At 46.1% G+C, this 17,684-nt stretch overlaps 1 protein-coding gene across 4 annotated transcripts in view; it reads left to right on the plus strand.

Annotated features, from left to right (window-relative positions):
- The window catches only part of adgrg6 (adhesion G protein-coupled receptor G6), a 142,599-nt gene that overhangs the window by 74,932 nt on the left and 49,983 nt on the right, over positions 1-17,684 (plus strand). For 3 of the 4 annotated variants that reach the window (XM_082506828.1, XM_082506831.1, XM_082506829.1), the window contains exons 3-6: positions 941-1,288; positions 3,926-4,065; positions 4,285-4,564; positions 5,063-5,239. In XM_082506828.1, coding sequence (XP_082362954.1) covers positions 941-1,288; positions 3,926-4,065; positions 4,285-4,564; positions 5,063-5,239 — 945 coding nt within the window. The remainder of the gene's footprint in view (positions 1-940; positions 1,289-3,925; positions 4,066-4,284; positions 4,565-5,062; positions 5,240-17,684) is intronic. The other variant, XM_082506830.1, reaches the window with a different exon arrangement.

A 17,684-nucleotide genomic window follows, 5' to 3' on the forward strand; every position in this document is an offset into this window, starting at 1 on the left:
AGATCAACGGAGGCCATTGTTGCCCCGAGCGAGAGAAGCAAACCATTCTTTCCACTTTCCATTTCAGCTCTTGTCTGTTTTTTTTTTTTTCCTCAGGAAACGTTTTTGTTTCCAGCTGTTGTTAAGGGCGATGAAGGCCAACATGTTTCATGTGTAGAAAATTTTATATCAAGCTTCATTAACAGCCAACATTTTACGGTTGGAGGTGGATAGGGCTATACGTGGCCCCGTTACCGGGATGTGAAAATGTGAAATATGACTTTATATTAACTTAAATATGGAATCTCAGCCGGCCGAAGTGCAGCATGTATCGGTACCTTTAAATGAAAGTGGTTTTCTTTGGATCTCAGAGAACTGAACACAGCTGCTCTTGTTTTTTTATTTTCTGCCAAGATTTTCACATTTTTGTTTAAAACTTAAGAATTTGACTGCTTCTTGAAACAAGGGTGACTCACTCACTTTGCATGTGCATGCTTGTGTGTTTTCAATGTAAACTTGCAAGAGACTGGTTGTGGTGTCAGTCTGCTAGTTTGATTACACTCTGGATTAACTGCACGAGTTGTTCTGGCTCATAACTGAAGTGCAATTGCTCCAAGATTACTCCTGAACTACTCTTCTTGCATCTTATCTTATTGTCCTGTAAACAGCAATAAAACATACTGGGTTTGTCTTCTGAGTCCTTCTTGAAAACCTTTCTTGATCCCTGACTGGCTGACTGGGCTGCGTTTGTCCGTGAGAACTACTTTGCCTATTGACTTCTAAAGATTGTATGAAATATGTCTGTTCCCTGTCTGTTTCACATCTTATGGCCCTGTAGTCCTGTACTCTTTGTCTCATTCTTATCCCCATGTCCTTGTTTACTAAGCGTCCTGTCTCCGTTATGTTGCTGCCTCATTGAAGGTTGTCACAGTGTGAACACTCATGAATTTATCACCCCCAGTACTGGGCTGCGCCTCCACAAACTGTAACCTGGTGCTAACGGAGGCCCAGGGAGAAATCACATCACCGTGCTATCCCCAGAGATACCCCAATTCGTACAACTGTAGGTGGATCATGCAGGCCCCCACCGGCTTCATTATCCAGCTGTCCTTCCTGGACTTTGAACTGGAGGAGGCGCCGGGATGCATCTATGACTGGGTGAAGGTGAATACAGGCAGCGCTGAAGTTGTGTTCTGTGGTCTGACGGCCAACGGGCTGACGCTAAACTCAACGGGGAACCAGATGATGCTGTCTTTTACCTCCGACTTCAGTGTGCAGAAGAAAGGCTTCAGAGTTAGCTTCCAACATGGTAGGTGAAAGCCGCCAACAGGGTCCTGATCTTCAGCTGTGTCTTAAGTCAGGCATTAAACAATAAGAGTTTGAGGATGGGTTTGGTGACAAGGACGGCTCATTTGGTTACATCAAAGGGCCGATGTTACAGCATGAGGATTACAAATGCTCTGCTCACTAAACTCTGACCAAAAGCACCATTGTCACATGTAACACACATTGTTTAATCAAGGAGAATTTGGTCCAGGAGGTTTTTCTCACGCAGGTGTGAACCCACTTTGGTTTGCTGACATGTGAAATCTTTGCAGCCGACCATTAGCAGTCCAACAACCAGCCAGTGTTTATGTACTCACAGATGGAGGGTGTATGTGTGCAGCATACTGCAAAGTTTCAAACTGGTAAAAACCAGCAGGGGTGTCAAATGTACGGCCCGCTGGCCACATCCGCCATACAATTATATCCAGCCCATGAGATAATTTCATATGTCAGTTATTGATAGCCCTGCTGAGAATCCATGCGGACGGGGGCGGGACTTTAATTTGATAGGAATGATACATAAAAAAAAAACTCCCTTATGGCTGTTCGTACTGCACAAAGTAATTTACAGTACGATAAACAATTAACCTGCTGAACCCCAATGCCCCGTTACCGGAGACGAGAGGGAGAACATCTGGTTTAATGTGATGTACAGAGATCTGTTATTTAAACATAGACGTGTGTGGTATCCACGGGAATGTCAGAATCTCAGCTGAAAGCTCAAAAAACCATTTTAACGACCACCAAACAGCTGAAACAGCAAACGATGAAAGAACAGGTAAACAGACTCTGCAAAAAGATGTAAACACAAAGTATGGCGCGTTCACCTGATGGCGTATACGTGGACACACCATCAGTGCTGACGTCTCACAGATTCTGATGTTGCAACCTCATTTCTGCTGTTCAATTCCGAAGAAATTTCAACTTTCACAAATTCTGCCAAATAACAAAACACGTAGCTTTGTCTCTAATAAAACCTCAGTGAAAAACAAAGGTTTCTGCTTTTCACTTTCTACCATAAAAATCTATTTTTTAAGACTTAAGTTAAAATCTAATGGACAGTATCGAAAATGGGCTAGCAGAACTTTTTCTGCAATTTTACATATTTATTTCTTACAGTTTAAGTCCAAAGAGTTGCGCTGACAGATTTCTTTCTTTGTCACAGCAAAGAACGAAATCAATTAAACACATAACTGGCCCACTTAAGGTCAAAGTTTGCTGTAAAATTAGTTTGACACCCCTGGCATAAAGCCTTAAATCATGTGAAGAGGCCTTATGGTCTCTGAATGAACCAACAGGTGCAGATAACATATAGCGTTAGCTTAGCATGGATTTCAGGGCAGTTTGTTGGCCCAGGAAATGTTGGACATTGGACTGGAGAGTGGAAAGGCTTTGTTGTTTAGTACCAGGTGTCCAGTGTCATTGCACTCCCTGCTCTTCATTCACCAACACGTTAAGACACCTGCCATCAATGCCTGTGTACAGCTCCTAGCTCCAGCTTAACACCATGACAACAAAGCTGTTCCTAAATCAGAAACATTTATCATCTATCATCTAAAAACAGAGGGAAGTGTTTCCACACCAGTTGTTTCATCAGTGATAAAAAGTATAATCAGTCAATCAATTTCCTGGTTTGTATGAGAGGCTGAATTGGACTTGGAAACTACATTGTCTCCTCGCTGGAGGCCAGCCTCTTGACTTTAGCTGTATGAGTTCATGCACAGTCTGACTGAAGGTGCATGTTTTTAGGTTATCGTGCAGTCAAGAGACCGAAGCGTCTCAGACGTCACAGACAGTCCGATGTGTCACCGACTGACCCAACGCTGTTGCAGTGTGTTGATGCACCGTGTGTACCTGCCTTCCTGCATGTTTGCTGTGTATATTTGAGCGCTTTTCCAGTGAGCAGTGAGAGATGACAGCTCCAGCCAGAGCCACTCTCCTGCTGAGAAACGTCGTTTGACGTGACGCTTGAGAAAGGCTGAGGTCCTGGTTAGGAGCTGCTTGTGGATAAAACGTCTGTTTTCTGAGAGTCGAACTCAGACTCATCATCACCGCTTTGCTTTTTTCAGTCAAACTTTCATTTAAAAAGTTCGGCACATGAAGCAAATATTATCACCAAATCACATCTGAACAATAATAATTAGCTTTGTTGGGTGAAATCGAGTTTTGATTTGACCTGTTTAAACTGAAAAACCAATCAAAGACTCGGTAATTTTCCCTTCTGTGATTCTGAGTTTTCACTCCCGTTTTTGTCCTTTTTTTTTTTTTTTTTTAAACATTTCTTTCTTTCCTTGATTGAATTTCTGGATTTCTTTTTTTTTTTTTATCTCTTTACATTTTTTGCTTCTCCTACTTTCTATTTTTGTTATTTTTACTCTCTTTCATTCTTTGGTGCTTTTGTTCTGGAATTTTGTCTTTTATTTCATTTCTGTCTTTTTTCCTTTTTTATCCTGAATCTTGAATTTTTCCTGAATTTTCTTTTATTCTTTTTGCTCTTTCACCTTGTTTCCTTTTGCTGTTGCTTGCTTTTTTCCTGTTTCTTTCCTCCTTTTTACTTTTCTCGTCTTTTGTCTTTACTTCTCGTCCTTCCTTCTTCTCGATGTCCTTCTCTGCGTTTTAGTTGCTGTGGCCCTGAGGAACCAGAAGATCAAGATGAGCAGCGGTGTCGGGCAGATCACCAAGGTCGCCAATTCTGTTTCCATCCCTGCGCTGAGTCAGCTGACCATATGCTTCGAGGTGGAGCGCACCAGCCTGAAACAGGTCTGGATAAACGTCACTTTTTGATTTGACTAAACTCCATCTGGTCATTTATTTCTTTATTTCATTAACTTTTTTTTACAGCTTCAGTCTTAAGTAAGTCAAATCATAAGAAAATAGACCCATTTAGGGGCTTTAAATTATTTAATTTATACGCACATGTGTGTTATTCATCCCACCAGAGCAAGTTTGTGTTAGCTATTGTTCTTGTTCCCTGAACAGAAAGAATGGATCTTCACTTACTCCAAAGACAGCAGCGCCATGTTGCTGAGTCTTGGTTCCGATGGAACGGGGATGAAGATGGTGGTTGATGGAGTGGTCTGTCCAATAGACAACATCATCTTACCATCTGACTTCACTAACGCCATGAAGTCCTTCTGTGTCCTCTGGACATCATCAAATGGACGTGTGGCTGTTTACTTCAATGGGAACTACTTGGCCAAGACCTGCTCCAGCTCCACCGGACACTCCGTGCAGGCTGGGGGAGAATTCCGGATAGGAAGTAAGCTCCAATACGAGTTGTATGTTTTTGATGCATTTTGTTAGACGTGCACGTAAAGTGTCAAACCACTTTAAAGACATTCTGCAGAGAAACTTCACCACCCGGTAATCACAGGTTTGGGGATCTGCGGGATTATGAGATGTGAAACTGTGTGCATTAAAGGATAAAATGGATGAAAGACACTCGTAGACAGAATATTAAAGCAAAAAAAAAAAAAAAACCTGGAATGCTGATTCTCTGCGTGACATTTCATGGCGCCCTGTGCTGTCACATACAGTAACCTTGGTTTGATAAGTGATGCAGTCACTTCTGTTAGTAAGCGGGAAAGTCTCAAGCCCTGCTCTATGGTGCTGAGCTCATTACTAACCCGCTTCTACCTAAGCAGACATTGATGTAACTGCATACTTTGAGGATGTAGAATTATTATTGTGCTCTTAGAGGAAAATAAATTAATACATTTCTGCAATGCTCAGTGCTGTTTTTCTGGGATTTGTTCAGGTCAGCAGCAGAGCTTCGATGGGAACATCTACAACCTGCGGCTGTGGAATTACGCCATGTCCATTCAGGAGCTCGTCGCATTAAAGTGTGACCACGTGGGGAATGTCATCGACTGGGACAACAGCTACTGGACCATCCCGGCCTCTCTGGCCCAGACGAACACCTCGCTCAGCTGCAGTGAGTACAGGAAAGAAATCAAAATGTGATTAAACAAGCACGATGGCGGGAACAGGAGGGTGTGCTGCATGGGCTGTGATAGAGCCACGTGTGTTGCAGGTCAGGGGTGTCACACTGACCTGCCAGGAGGCCTGAACTGGGTCACTGGATGGAAATGTGCAAAAAGGAGAGAACTTTTTTATTCGACTTTTTTACTGCATGAGCACCGATCAGAAAGTTTGTTTCTCTGCACATCCAGCTGCTAATCTTAGATCACTCCCTGGTAGTCCAGTCTGACACTTCGCCATCTAAACAGACCTCGAACACGATCAAAATTTTTAATGACGGATCAATGCCAGGATCGGAACATTCTGAGCCCCACAGCAATGAGTGAGAGCAGGAGCACGATCGCCATGTTTTTAAATCATTTATTGGCTGTTCTGCGATGAATGAGACCCCTGAGGTATCTGCGCACACAGCACTCTTACTGTGAAGGAGATTTTTGGCTGCACCGACACATCGCCATCTTCAGTCACGATCTAAACCGCTTGGCAGATTCCCTGCATCGTTGCCCACTTCCCGAAAAATAAAACCGAAGTTGAATGATGACCAGTTTGACACTTTTAGAGAGATCCCGCAGCCATCACAGAGGGACTCTAAGAATAGCAGCGGCGCTAAAAGCAGGCACATTTAAATGAGGCTTTTCATTTGCATCGAGCGTTCCCGTAAGCTTCTGCTCACACCTCGTGTTTCACACTAGGAAGCATTGTGTTTCAAGTCAACCGGGCTGCGTCACCGCGGTGGCGTCCGACCCAGAGGTCTGAATCATTGTCAGCATTACATTACCCACAGCCTGCCACAACACACAGAAAAAAGGCGGTTAAATCGAGAAGCCACGCTGACACGTTTCTTTGATTTACAACATTAGACTGAGCAAATGTGGAAAAGCTGAAACACGAAGAAGAAACTAAAAAACTCAAACTCTGTTCTTTAGCTGGAACCAGCGGTCCACACAGAGGAGTCAGGAAGAGCCGAGAGACGTTCTAACACATCATATTTGCTGAGTGTGCACACTAAACGTTGCCATGAAAACATTTTTCTTCCCATTTACTGTGGCACCAAGAAGTCGCATGTCTCTCCCACACACACACACCTCCAGGTACTCTTCAGTCAGCACTTCAGTCTGTTTGCTATCAGCGTGGAAAATTAGAACCAGACTTCAGCCAAATTCTGGTAGATTTTAGCTGCGCCTGGTGACTTAATCAGCTCCAGCAACCTGTTTGGCTGCTGATCAGAAATCGCTGTGATTCCTGCTCTGGTCCACAAACCCACTTGGCTGGTGAAACACACAGACACAGATGTGTGCTACTGTACCGCTCCGAATGGAGGCATGTACATTTAAATGACTCAGTTATTAAAGATTTCTCACTGTTTTTATTAACATGTTTTGCACACATACACACACCCACTGGTACAAACCTGCGTGTACATTTGTGTTTGTGTGTGTGCGCGCGTGTGCGCGCACCGACAGTGCAGTACCTCCTAGTTAAAGCTTTGTAAACGAGCGTATAGCCACAGGAGGTTAGCCACAGCGGTTTTAGTGAAATTCCAGCCAACACTGTACCCACTGAAGAAAGAGCCTTCTGTGTGTGTGTGTGTGTGTGTGTGTGTGTGTGTGTGTGTGTGTGTGTGTGTGTGTGTGTGTGTGTGTGTGTGTGTGTGTGTGCATGCCTGTTTACCTCTGAGACTTGTGGTGGTTTTTCAGAAATGCATGATTCTGCACTAACCTTCCATATTGTCCTGCGCTTACAGTAAGAAGCTGACATTATCTTTTCCGGGGGGTGGGGGCATTCACTTTAGCTGTACCTGAAACTTTATCTGTGAGATCCACACATACAGAGACTTTATAGACCGAGACATGAGTGAGGTTTTTCATGTTACAGCTTTGACATGGTGCAGCACACAGTGCACAACAAGCTTCAGAGCGACATCAACAACAAGTGTTTAAGACTGCAGGCATTTCCATTTCGGGTAACCTCCACACATCTGCAGACACGCACTTTTGATTTTGAGGGATCTGCCTAATTCCTGGAGCTTCAGACCACCTACGCTGGTTTGACTGATGTGCTGAAGATTAAACGCTGCCTGAGTGACTGATGACTTACTTTCTGTCTTTTGTTTATTAAGTGTGTCAACCTCACATTTGCATTTACAGATCTCTCCAATGATTCTTGCCTGTATTGTTTTGGAACTCATGCCCACTAACCTGTCCCTCTCTTCACAGTTTGCTACCCTCATTGTATTCACTTAACAACTACTGCGCCAGCTAGTGGTGAGTGCTGCTAACACCTTGTGTGCACCTGTGTGAGTGTGAGTTTATGTGTGTGTTGGCTTGTGCTAATGCATGAACTGGGATATGTAACGGTCTCCTTTTATCATTCTAATACGGTAGCCTTTGGATTCATGTTTCTTTAATGTAGAAAAATCAGCAAAACATAATCACAAAACAAAAGATCTTCCCCAGCAGCAGTTATTTAAAGGTTCTGTATATATTATTCTCAGATTATTATAGGTTCAGATTATCAGCTGTGTATGAAAGCTGTAGATTATGCTCTGTGGCATCTTCCATCAATTTCCGGATGCACTTTGAAGCCTTGACTTTACCAGGATGTTTTTTTGGCCTGTATTAAAGCAATCCGCATCCATATACTGTACAGATGCAACACGCATCTCTTCTCTGTACATTAAATACTGTCATAACCCTGCAGCCGAATCATCCAGCGATACAGAAATGCATTGTTAGATAAACTAAACACTTTTTTTCATTTCATCATCAGTATCCACAGGTTCCCAGGATTAAAACACCATTAAAGTCTCTTCTTTCACATATTATAAATTAAACATCAGTAATCGTATCATATCAACTCATAATGAAAGTAACTTTTGCTCGTATCCCTAGATGATCACATTTGCTACAGCTGGCCTTCCGCATTTTGCTCAGCAGCAATCGCAGCAGAATTATTAATAAATAAACATGACATGAACTTAATTGGTCCCTGCAGGGAAACTGGATAATTGCAGCAGGAGGAAACACAAACAGAGGATTAGTCTGGAGAATAAAATATGTTGGGAGTCATTCGCAGATGTCTGCTGCTCGGAGATTAGAAATGATTTGATGTCACACTCATTCACAGGTTTGTGTAGCAGAGGTTCAAATGCAGGTCACAGCTTGTGCGAATGGATTCAGATACACATAAATGCCATTTACACAGAAGCAGTAACAGCAGTGGGAAGGTTTGGAAAAGTCTGAAAAAGCCCTGGAATCTTTTTAATTTCATTCGCTGTCATTCATTGAAGAAAAATGTGATGCGTCTTTAGATTTTTGGACAAAACAAGCAAATATTTTAAATTTTTGCTTAAAAACTGAATAATTATTGAGCTCCAGATTTTAAATCATCTGTCCTTATTTGGTGGTGATCCAGCTGTTTGCAGTGACCTCTCTGTTAATGTCTTTACTATTATTAAGTTTAATTAATGTTCAGGAATTTCAGTTATGTGATCTTTAATTGTCATTGAATTAGACATTTTTGAGGCGAGTCAGGAATAATTGATTGTTCTGTATTGATAAAGCTTATTGATAATTAATAAATAATAATTAGATGTATACACTAAAAACTGTTTGTGAACTCCCAGAGAGACACAGTTCCACACAAAGCTGTGTTTTATTATTTAAATAAATAATCATTTAAAATGAGTTCTTAGAAGTGAAAGTGGCCCTGGCCGCCCGTTGACCCCCCGCCTCCGTGTTCTTCATTTAATTTATTATATAGTTAAAAAGCGCTTTGTATGTGCTTGGAAAGAAAAAGTTCATTCCATGAAGTGGAATGAAGCAGTTAGATTTACATCATACTCTCATACTTGGTCCAGTATGTTGGGGAAATGAAATTAGTCCTTCAAACAGGTCTCAAAACGTCTTTGTGTAACAGAGGACAGCGTGCAGTAATGCTGGCCGTGCACACTGTCCAGAGAGGGAACACTGAGAGTCACTGAGCATTGGAGTGTTAGTGTTTCTGATCAGCAGCCACAGTTTAAGGATTAACTGAGCGAACTGTTGTGTTTTAGTCTGAGCCCGATGGAGATGCACAGGAAAGGATCAGAGCAGACATGTGAGGTCCCATCTGAAGGTCGCAGAGCTCTTAAACACGCAGGCTTCATGCTAATATTTGCATGTTTGGCTAACGAGCTAAAGGTATTAAGAAAAAAAAGTCTCAACCATCTTTGCTGAGCTGTAAGCAAACGAACAGTTTTTTAGACACGCTGCTAAAACTAAACGGTCCTCTGTAATGATGTTTTCACTGACTGTGTGCTCACTTCTGAGGGTACAGTTTGTTGGTGCCCATCCTATTCAGATGAACAGTTCACCCTGAATTATATTTTTGTGTTGTAGCATGTTTTCTTCCACTTTAGGAGGAGGGTTCATATAGCCTTTAGTATGTGGCCAGTGCTGGTGGACACAGAATGCTGGATTTACCTGCCAGAGCTTCAGTGGACTTTGATTTTGTGTGGTTTTCATCACCATTTGATGATGTCATCTTTGGCTTTGCCTTTTTTTTACCTGCGTTTTTCCCGTGTTTCTTTTCTTTTCTACTTTTTAGCTGTACTGTCAGTGACAATAGCAATGAAGAAATACACTCAAAGGCCATCATCATCTCTACTTCATACCTTAAGCGACTTCTACAAGATATCTCTGTCATGTGTAGAAATGGATAAGGTGGACCCAGAATGCAGACTTGGAGGATGCAGTGGAAATACCAAAGCTAACCTTTAAATCCAGGCTGCAATCCTAGAAATCCAAGAAATCCTAGTAACAAGTGACAGAAAAAAAACAAAGTCTGTGTATCAAGTGGGAGAAATGTATGTCTGATATCTATCTACCTATCTACCTACCTATCTACCTATCTATCTACCTATCTATCCATCCATCCATCTATCTAAAAACTTTATAATGAAACAAAAACTGGATGATCTGTCCTTTGAAGCATAAAAATGGTGACTGTTAAACTAAAACTAAATATTTTGTATTAATGATGTCTGCGGGGACGCTTTTGTTCCAAGTACACTTCACACTCGTTTATGTCTCCCCGGAGAAAAGTGCTGTTGATTTTGTTTACCTGAAAAGGCTCTTTCCTTTTTTATGAGCCTAGCAGAGAGCCGCTGGCCAAACCAGGTTTATGTGGCTCTCTGGTCTGTTAATGAGGCTCATACAGTTTATATTGTACATGCATGTGCATGTGTGTGTGTTTGCACGTCAGCTTGCCTTTCATCTCCTATTGATGCCGGGGGGGGGGGGGGGGCAGACACCTACAAGCTGCTAATCGTGTTGCTACAAGGACTTATTCACGGAGTGGTTTTCTTTTAATTTGACACAGTGGACCGTATGTTTTATGGCCTGAAAATAATGCACATTAATTTAGAAGTGCAGTGTGGATGGTTCCTGTGAACAGGCAAAAGCAAAGCTATGTGTATTCATTGGGGAAATATTCAGAAACAAAACACGGCTTCATATGAGAGCTGTTCTACAGGATGCCTTGAAGTCATCTGCCATCCTGCCAGACCGCAGAGAGAGAATTTAAATCTCGGTTCATCTTTGCCAGCTCAGAGAGGAACATGGGTTTTTTTTCCCAAGTAAAATCCAGCCAGGCACTCACATGGAAAAGCTTCAACGAGCTGAATATTGGTTAACATGCCACAGTGTTATTACAAGTGTCAACTGCTGGTTTATATGAAAATGCTGCACAATATTACTTTAACCGCATCTGGCGCCCATAAATATGGACAAACAGCTCTCGAGTATAAACATGTTTTCCACTTATCACGGTGAGTTATGGTGCGCTGTCCTGTGCCGAGTCATCATATTAATTACAGTTCATGAGCTACTGTCAGCACGGCGACGCCCTGATGAAGCCATACGGGGCGAACATAAGCGCCTTTGCTGACAACGAAAGGAAATTTGCATTTTGAGCTGCTATGAGAACAGATCGCTTGTGTTTTTGTTTGTCTCAAATTCAGATATGCTTCATGTGGACAATTGATTAAGCGTCGCTGAAAAAATAACTGTGAATCTCTTCGTGCTTTTTCCTGTCATATATTTTGACAATAATGGCAAAGCAATTTAGTTGTCTAGCAAGTTAAATTAAAGCTCATTACCAGTGACAACTTTCTTCATCTGCCTCCACTCTTTCTGGCCCAACACTTTGTGCTGTTAACGGGCTCGGCATACCTGCTTATCAGCACGATGCTGCTTTTAATCTCCAATCACAACATCCTGCACAGAGACAAGAGGAGAATCAGAAAACAGAACAAGAGGCAAAAGTCAAAATAAAATATAGGACATGGACACGATCACTGTCAGCACAGTTAGTGCTGAAGAACATTTGCACACCTCAGAGGAGCCAGGATTTTATCTTCTCTCTTAGATTCACGTGATGGAAAAAGAAAGTTGTTGGACTTTTGTGAAGATGTTCCACCTTTGATCCATGACGCTTAAGTTCTAAATAGAACGCATGTGGTGGTTGGCACACTATTATCAAATAACGAACCGAGGTGTGATAAAAGGCGTGGGTCATTGCCATCACTAGGGTTTTACGGGTGAAGCTGTCATGATCCTGGGTCCTTTTGACCCAGCATTTTGTGTTTTCTCTTCGATTTTGATTCTGTTCTTCCTTTGTTTAGTGTTTACTCTGTTCTGCCCGTGTGTTCCTGTTTTATTGTGAAGGTCTGCGTCTTATGTGAGTGTTTTCAGTTTGCCTCCCTAGTCTCGTTATGTTAATCACTCCCAGCTGTGTTTCCCACCTGTGTGTAATCTCCCTGTGTTCTCTGAGTGTATTTAAGTTGTATTTTCTGTCTTAGTAATTGCTGGTTCGTCTGTGTTGTTTCCCCTTGGTCTCCCTGCGTCTTCCCATATGTATTTCTCCGGACCTCCCTGCATCCTCGTTCTGGTTTGTCTTATTAGTTTACCCAGTTTAGGTTTCCAGTTTCATGTTTTGTCGCCACCGCTGTTTGTACTTACCCACCCCTGTTAATAAACACTCACCTGCACCAGAGCTGCTGCCTTTTGTGATGGCGGCAAGATGGCAGATGGCGGCGTGCACGGGTGCAGCGGCTCTTAGCTCTCCAGTTTGGTGCTCGTTTTTACTTTTAATGTGGATATTTTTGAATGTTTGCAACGCCGCCATCTCTTACAGTCGCCAGAACCTAATTGATCTAGGTTTTAAATATAGTTTGTCTGTTTCTGGCGACTATCAGCGAACACACAACATCCTGGTGGAGATAGCGAGACCGCCAGGGTCACCGTGGATGGTCTGCCCGCCCAGCAAGCGTAGAAGGCGACGGAGGGAAAGAAAGCAGAAGAGGGGATGCCGGTCGGGCTCAGACGCTAGGCTACGCAAACATCCACACCGGCCAGCACTTCCGAGCCTTTTCCTATCGAACGCCAGATCCATCACCCACAAACTTGACGAATTGGAGCTACAGATAGCCAACACAAGCTTTGCACGTAACTGCAGCATTATTCTTATTACGGAGACGTGGCTTCACCCGCTGATTCCCGACGCTGCAGTCAAGTTAGCAGGCCGCACGCTACACCGGCATGACAGAAACAGCAACTCAGGTAAAATCAGAGGAGGGGGGCTATGTGTTTACGTGCATAACGAGTGGTGTTGTAACAGCAGGATCATTCACACACACTGTTCTCCTGATTTGGAGGTTCTGGCAGTCTCGTGCAGACCTTTTTACATCCCGAGGGAGTTTACAGTAGTTATTGTGATAGCTGTTTATATACCGCCGGATGCTAACGTTAGCACGGCTCTCAGCCTCTTGCTCAACACCATAAACAAACAACAGCTTGCCCACCCCGATGGGGTTTTTATTGTCGCCGGCGACTTTAACAAAGCGTGCCTAAAGACTGTGCTTCCTAAATTTGTCCAGTTCGTGGACTTTGCTACGAGAGGAGAACACACTTTGGACCATGTCTATTCAAACATCAGGCATGCTTTCAGAGCGACACCCCTCCCCCACCTGGCTGGATCTGACCACCTCTGCATGTCCCTCACCCCCACCTACACCCCCCTGCTGAGAAAAACAAAGCCCCAGACAAAGACAATAAAAACCTGGCCTGAAGGAGCCCTTTCTCAACTGCAGGACTGCTTCTCAACAACTGTATGGGATTTATTCTCCAGCCACAACCTCCAGGAGTACACGGACACTGTACTCTCGTACATCAGGAACTGTGTTGACAATGTCACCGTCAACAAAAGGGTCAGGGTGTTTCCAAATCAAAAACCCTGGATGAATAGCGAAGTGCAATCCCTCCTAAAAAGCCGCAACACTGCCTTCAAGTCAGGGGACAGGGCTGCGTATAGGGCGGCCAGGGCAGACCTGAGTAGAGGCATCAGGAAAGCTAAGGCTGCCTATAGGAGGAGGATTGAAGATCACTTTGCTGACAACGACCCCAGAAAAATGTGGCAGGGGATCAATCACATTACCAACTACAGAAGCAATAACCAGGCAACATCTAGGACTGATGCCTCACTGGCTGAGGATCTAAACCGTTTCTTCGCCCGCTTTGAGACGACCAAGCCCTCAGCTGCCACACCACTTCCACCCGCCCCCAGCACTGGCACACTAACACTTAGGGAGCACCAAGTGAGGTGTGTTCTAAGGTCAGTGAATCCCAGGAAGGCGGCAGGTCCTGATGGAATACATGGAAAGGTTCTCAGAGCATGTGCTGACGAACTGACCGGAGTCTTCACTAAAATATTCAACCTTTCCTTGTCATCAAACACCGTCCCGCCCTGCCTCAAAACCTCCACCATCATCCCCATCGCCAAGAAGACAGCTGTGGCCAGCCCAAATGACTACAGGCCTGTTGCACTTACGCCTGTAGTGATGAAGTGCTTTGAGAGACTGGTCTGTCAGCACATCAGGGCCGGTCTGCCTCCCACTCTGGACCCCCACCAATTTGCCTACAGGACAAATCGTTCCACCGAGGACGCCATCACCATAGCACTCCACACTGCGCTGAGTCACCTGGAGCACCGAGGAAGCTATGTGAGAATGCTCTTTCTGGACTTCAGCTCAGCATTCAATCATATCATCCCGGAGATCCTGGTCCAGAAACTGTCTCACCTGGGACTCTCCACCCCCATCTGCCTCTGGATCAAGGACTTCCTGACAAATAGACCACAGTCTGTCAGACTCGGCCCCCACCGGTCCAGCACCATCACACTCAGCACCGGGTCTCCACAAGGATGTGTTTTGAGTCCCCTCCTGTTTACGCTCTACACATCCGACTGCTCCCCTACCCATCTCTCAAACACCATCATAAAGTTCGCGGATGACACCACAGTGGTTGGACTCATCTCAAGGGGGGATGAGTCGGACTACAGAGATGAGGTCAACAGACTGACTGAGTGGTGTTCAGTTAACAACCTCCAACTGAACACCACGAAAACTAAAGAACTTATCTTGGACTTCAGGAAGGGCAGAGCAGACCCGGCCCCACTTTACATTCACGGGAGCTGTGTGGAGAGGGTACACTCCATGAGGTTTCTGGGCGTGCAGATATCTGATGACCTCTCCTGGACTGCAAATACTACAGCGGTGGTTAAAAAGGCCCAGCAGCGTCTCCACTTTCTGAGAGTGCTCAGGAGGAACAACCTGGAGGAGAGGCTGCTGGTGACATTTTACAGAGCCACCATAGAGAGCATCCTAACGTACGGCATAACAACATGGTATGCAGGGTGCTCAGCTGCAGACAGGAAAGTACTGCAGAGGGTCATCAACACAGCCCAGAAGATCACTGGCTGCTCTCTGCCCAGCCTGGAGGTCACTGCAAACTCTCGGTACCTCAGCAGAGCTGGCAATATCATCAAGGACCACTCTCACCCCAGCAACCAACTGTTTGAACTATTACCGTCAGGCCGACGGTACAGGTCACATAAAACCAGGACAAACAGATTCAGGGATAGCTTCTTTCCCAGAGCTATCACCATAGTAAATAAGCACAAAAACAATTGAACCTATTCCATACCGTCACTGTCATTATATTATGCTGCTATTCATACTGTCATTATATTAATGCTGCTATCCTGTATATATTGTACATACTATTGTTTGAGTACTTACGATTGTTTTTTTTGTACTTTTTATATTTTACATTTATATTTATTATTGAAACTTGCACCAAGGGAGTGGCACTCCAATTTCGTTGTACTCTGTACAATGACAATAAAGGCTATTCTATTCTATTCTATTCTTTTGGGTCCTTCCTACATTCCACACGGCTTGCCCCGGCAATCCGTGACAGTACGAACCAGCCACCATGGACCCAGCAGCAGTAAATCCGTCCGAGGAGCTCCAGGACGACGTTACATATAACGTGGAGATTCTCCTCGGGCTGTGGCTTGAAAACCCTCCAGAGGAGCTTCGCCGCACCGTCGAAAGCCGGCTACAACGGCTCTTTTCCGGCCTGCCATGGCTTCTAAAATCGCTTCCTCCGACCATGCAGGCTTTTCTCCAGCACACACCTCACCTTCTCTCAGCCACTCCTGCCTCGCTGCCCGACTCGCCGGATGTGATCTTGCCCGGCCCGTCGGAGCCGTCTGCGGGGAGGAAACGCCGATCGCGCCGCCGACGCGCCACCCCACAGCCGGACGTTCGGACTTCTAATTTACCGGCTGTGGTGAGTGAGGACTCTGTGTCTTTTCCAGACAACGTGACTGTTCATTCAGGGGCTGTGTTTTGTGTGGCGGATGTCAGCGCGAGCTGCGTATCGCCTGTGCAGCTACTCCCAGCTCAGTTAGCTCCCCTGCAGCTACCCTCAGTTCAGTTAGCTCCCTCGCAGCCACCCTCAGTTCAGTTAGCTCCCTCGCAGCCACCCTCAGCTCAGTTAGCTCCCTCGCAGCCACCCTCAGCTCAGTTAGCTCCCTCGCAGCCACCCTCAGCTCAGTTAGCTCCCTCGCAGCCACCCTCAGCTCAGTTAGCTCCCTTGCAGCCACCCTCAGCTCAGTTAGCTCCCTGGCAGCCACCCTCAGCTCAGTTAGCTCCCTGGCAGCCACCCTCAGCTCAGTTAGCTCCCTGGCAGCCACCCTCAGCTCAGTTAGCTCCCTGGCAGCCACCCTCAGCTCAGTTTCCCGTGTCCCCCTCAGCTCAGTTTCCAGTGTCCCCCTCAGCTCAGTTTCCAGTGTCCCCCTCAGCTCAGTTTCCCGTGTCCCCCTCAGCTCAGTTTCCCGTGTCCCCCTCAGCTCAGTCTCCCGTGTCCCCCTCAGCTCAGTCTCCCGTGTCCCTTTCAGCTCAGTCTCCCGTGTCCCTTTCAGTTCAGTCTCCCGTGTCCCTTCCAGTTCAGGCCCCAGAGCCACCCGTGTCCCTTTCAGTTCAGGCCCCAGAGCCACCCGTGTCCCTTCCAGTGCCGCCTGTAGCGCAGGCCCCAGAGCCACCCGTGTCCCTTCCAGTGCCGCCTGTAGCGCAGGCCCCAGTAGCTCCAGTGCCGCCTGTAGCGCAGGCCCCAGTAGCTCCAGTGCCGCCTGTAGCGCAGGCCCCAGTAGCTCCAGTGCCGCCTGTAGCGCAGGCCTCAGTAGCTCCAGTGCCGCCTGTAGCGCAGGCCCCAGTAGCTCCGGCTCCAGTATCCCCGGTTTCACTCATTCACTCCATGCAGGGAGAAAGTCTAATATCACCTCAAGGGGCTTTTCGCGGTTCAGCCGCCATTGGCACAGTTTGCCGCTCCAGGGCTTCCCCAGAGGCTAGGTCTCAGTCCCCAGCTGATTCTGGACCCCTGAAGTCTATGCAGCCACCTGAGAACTGCACCATGTCAGCGTTGCCTGGGCAGAGCCAGTGCTCAGTGCATTGCCAGTTGCCTTCGTGTTTGCCAGAAGACTCCATGACTGCTGGCTTAGTGTTGACTTCTGCTGGAGGGTCCGAGGGACCGCTCCGGCCTTTGTCTCTAGTCTCCGCTGGAGGGTCCGAGGGACCGCTCCGGCCTTTGTCTCTAGTCTCCACTGGAGGGTCCGAGGGACCGCTCCGGCCTTTGTCTCTAGTCTCCGCTGGAGGGTCCGAGGGACCGCTCCGGCCTTGGTCTCCTGTCTCCGCTGGAGGGTCCGAAGGACCGCTCCGGTTTTCGTCTCATGTCTCCGCTGGAGGGCCCGAGGAGCCCGTCCAGCTTCCTACCTCATCAGCTGGGGGGCCCGAGGAGCCCGTCCAGCCGCCTGCTGCAGCTTCATCATCCTCCTCGCCAGCTGCAGCTTCATCATCAGCCTCGTCTGGTCCAGCCTCAGAGCCTTCAGCCTCGTCTGGTCCAGCCTCAGAGCCTTCATCCTCGCCTGGTCCAGCTTCATCCGAGTCTTCATCCTCGCCTGGTCCAGCCTCAGAGCCTTCATCCTCGCCTGGTCCAGCTTCATCCGAGTCTTCATCC

This window comes from Aulonocara stuartgranti, assembly GCF_965226115.1.
Source record: "Aulonocara stuartgranti genome assembly, chromosome: 15".
In the NCBI taxonomy this organism is placed as follows: domain Eukaryota; kingdom Metazoa; phylum Chordata; class Actinopteri; order Cichliformes; family Cichlidae; genus Aulonocara; species Aulonocara stuartgranti.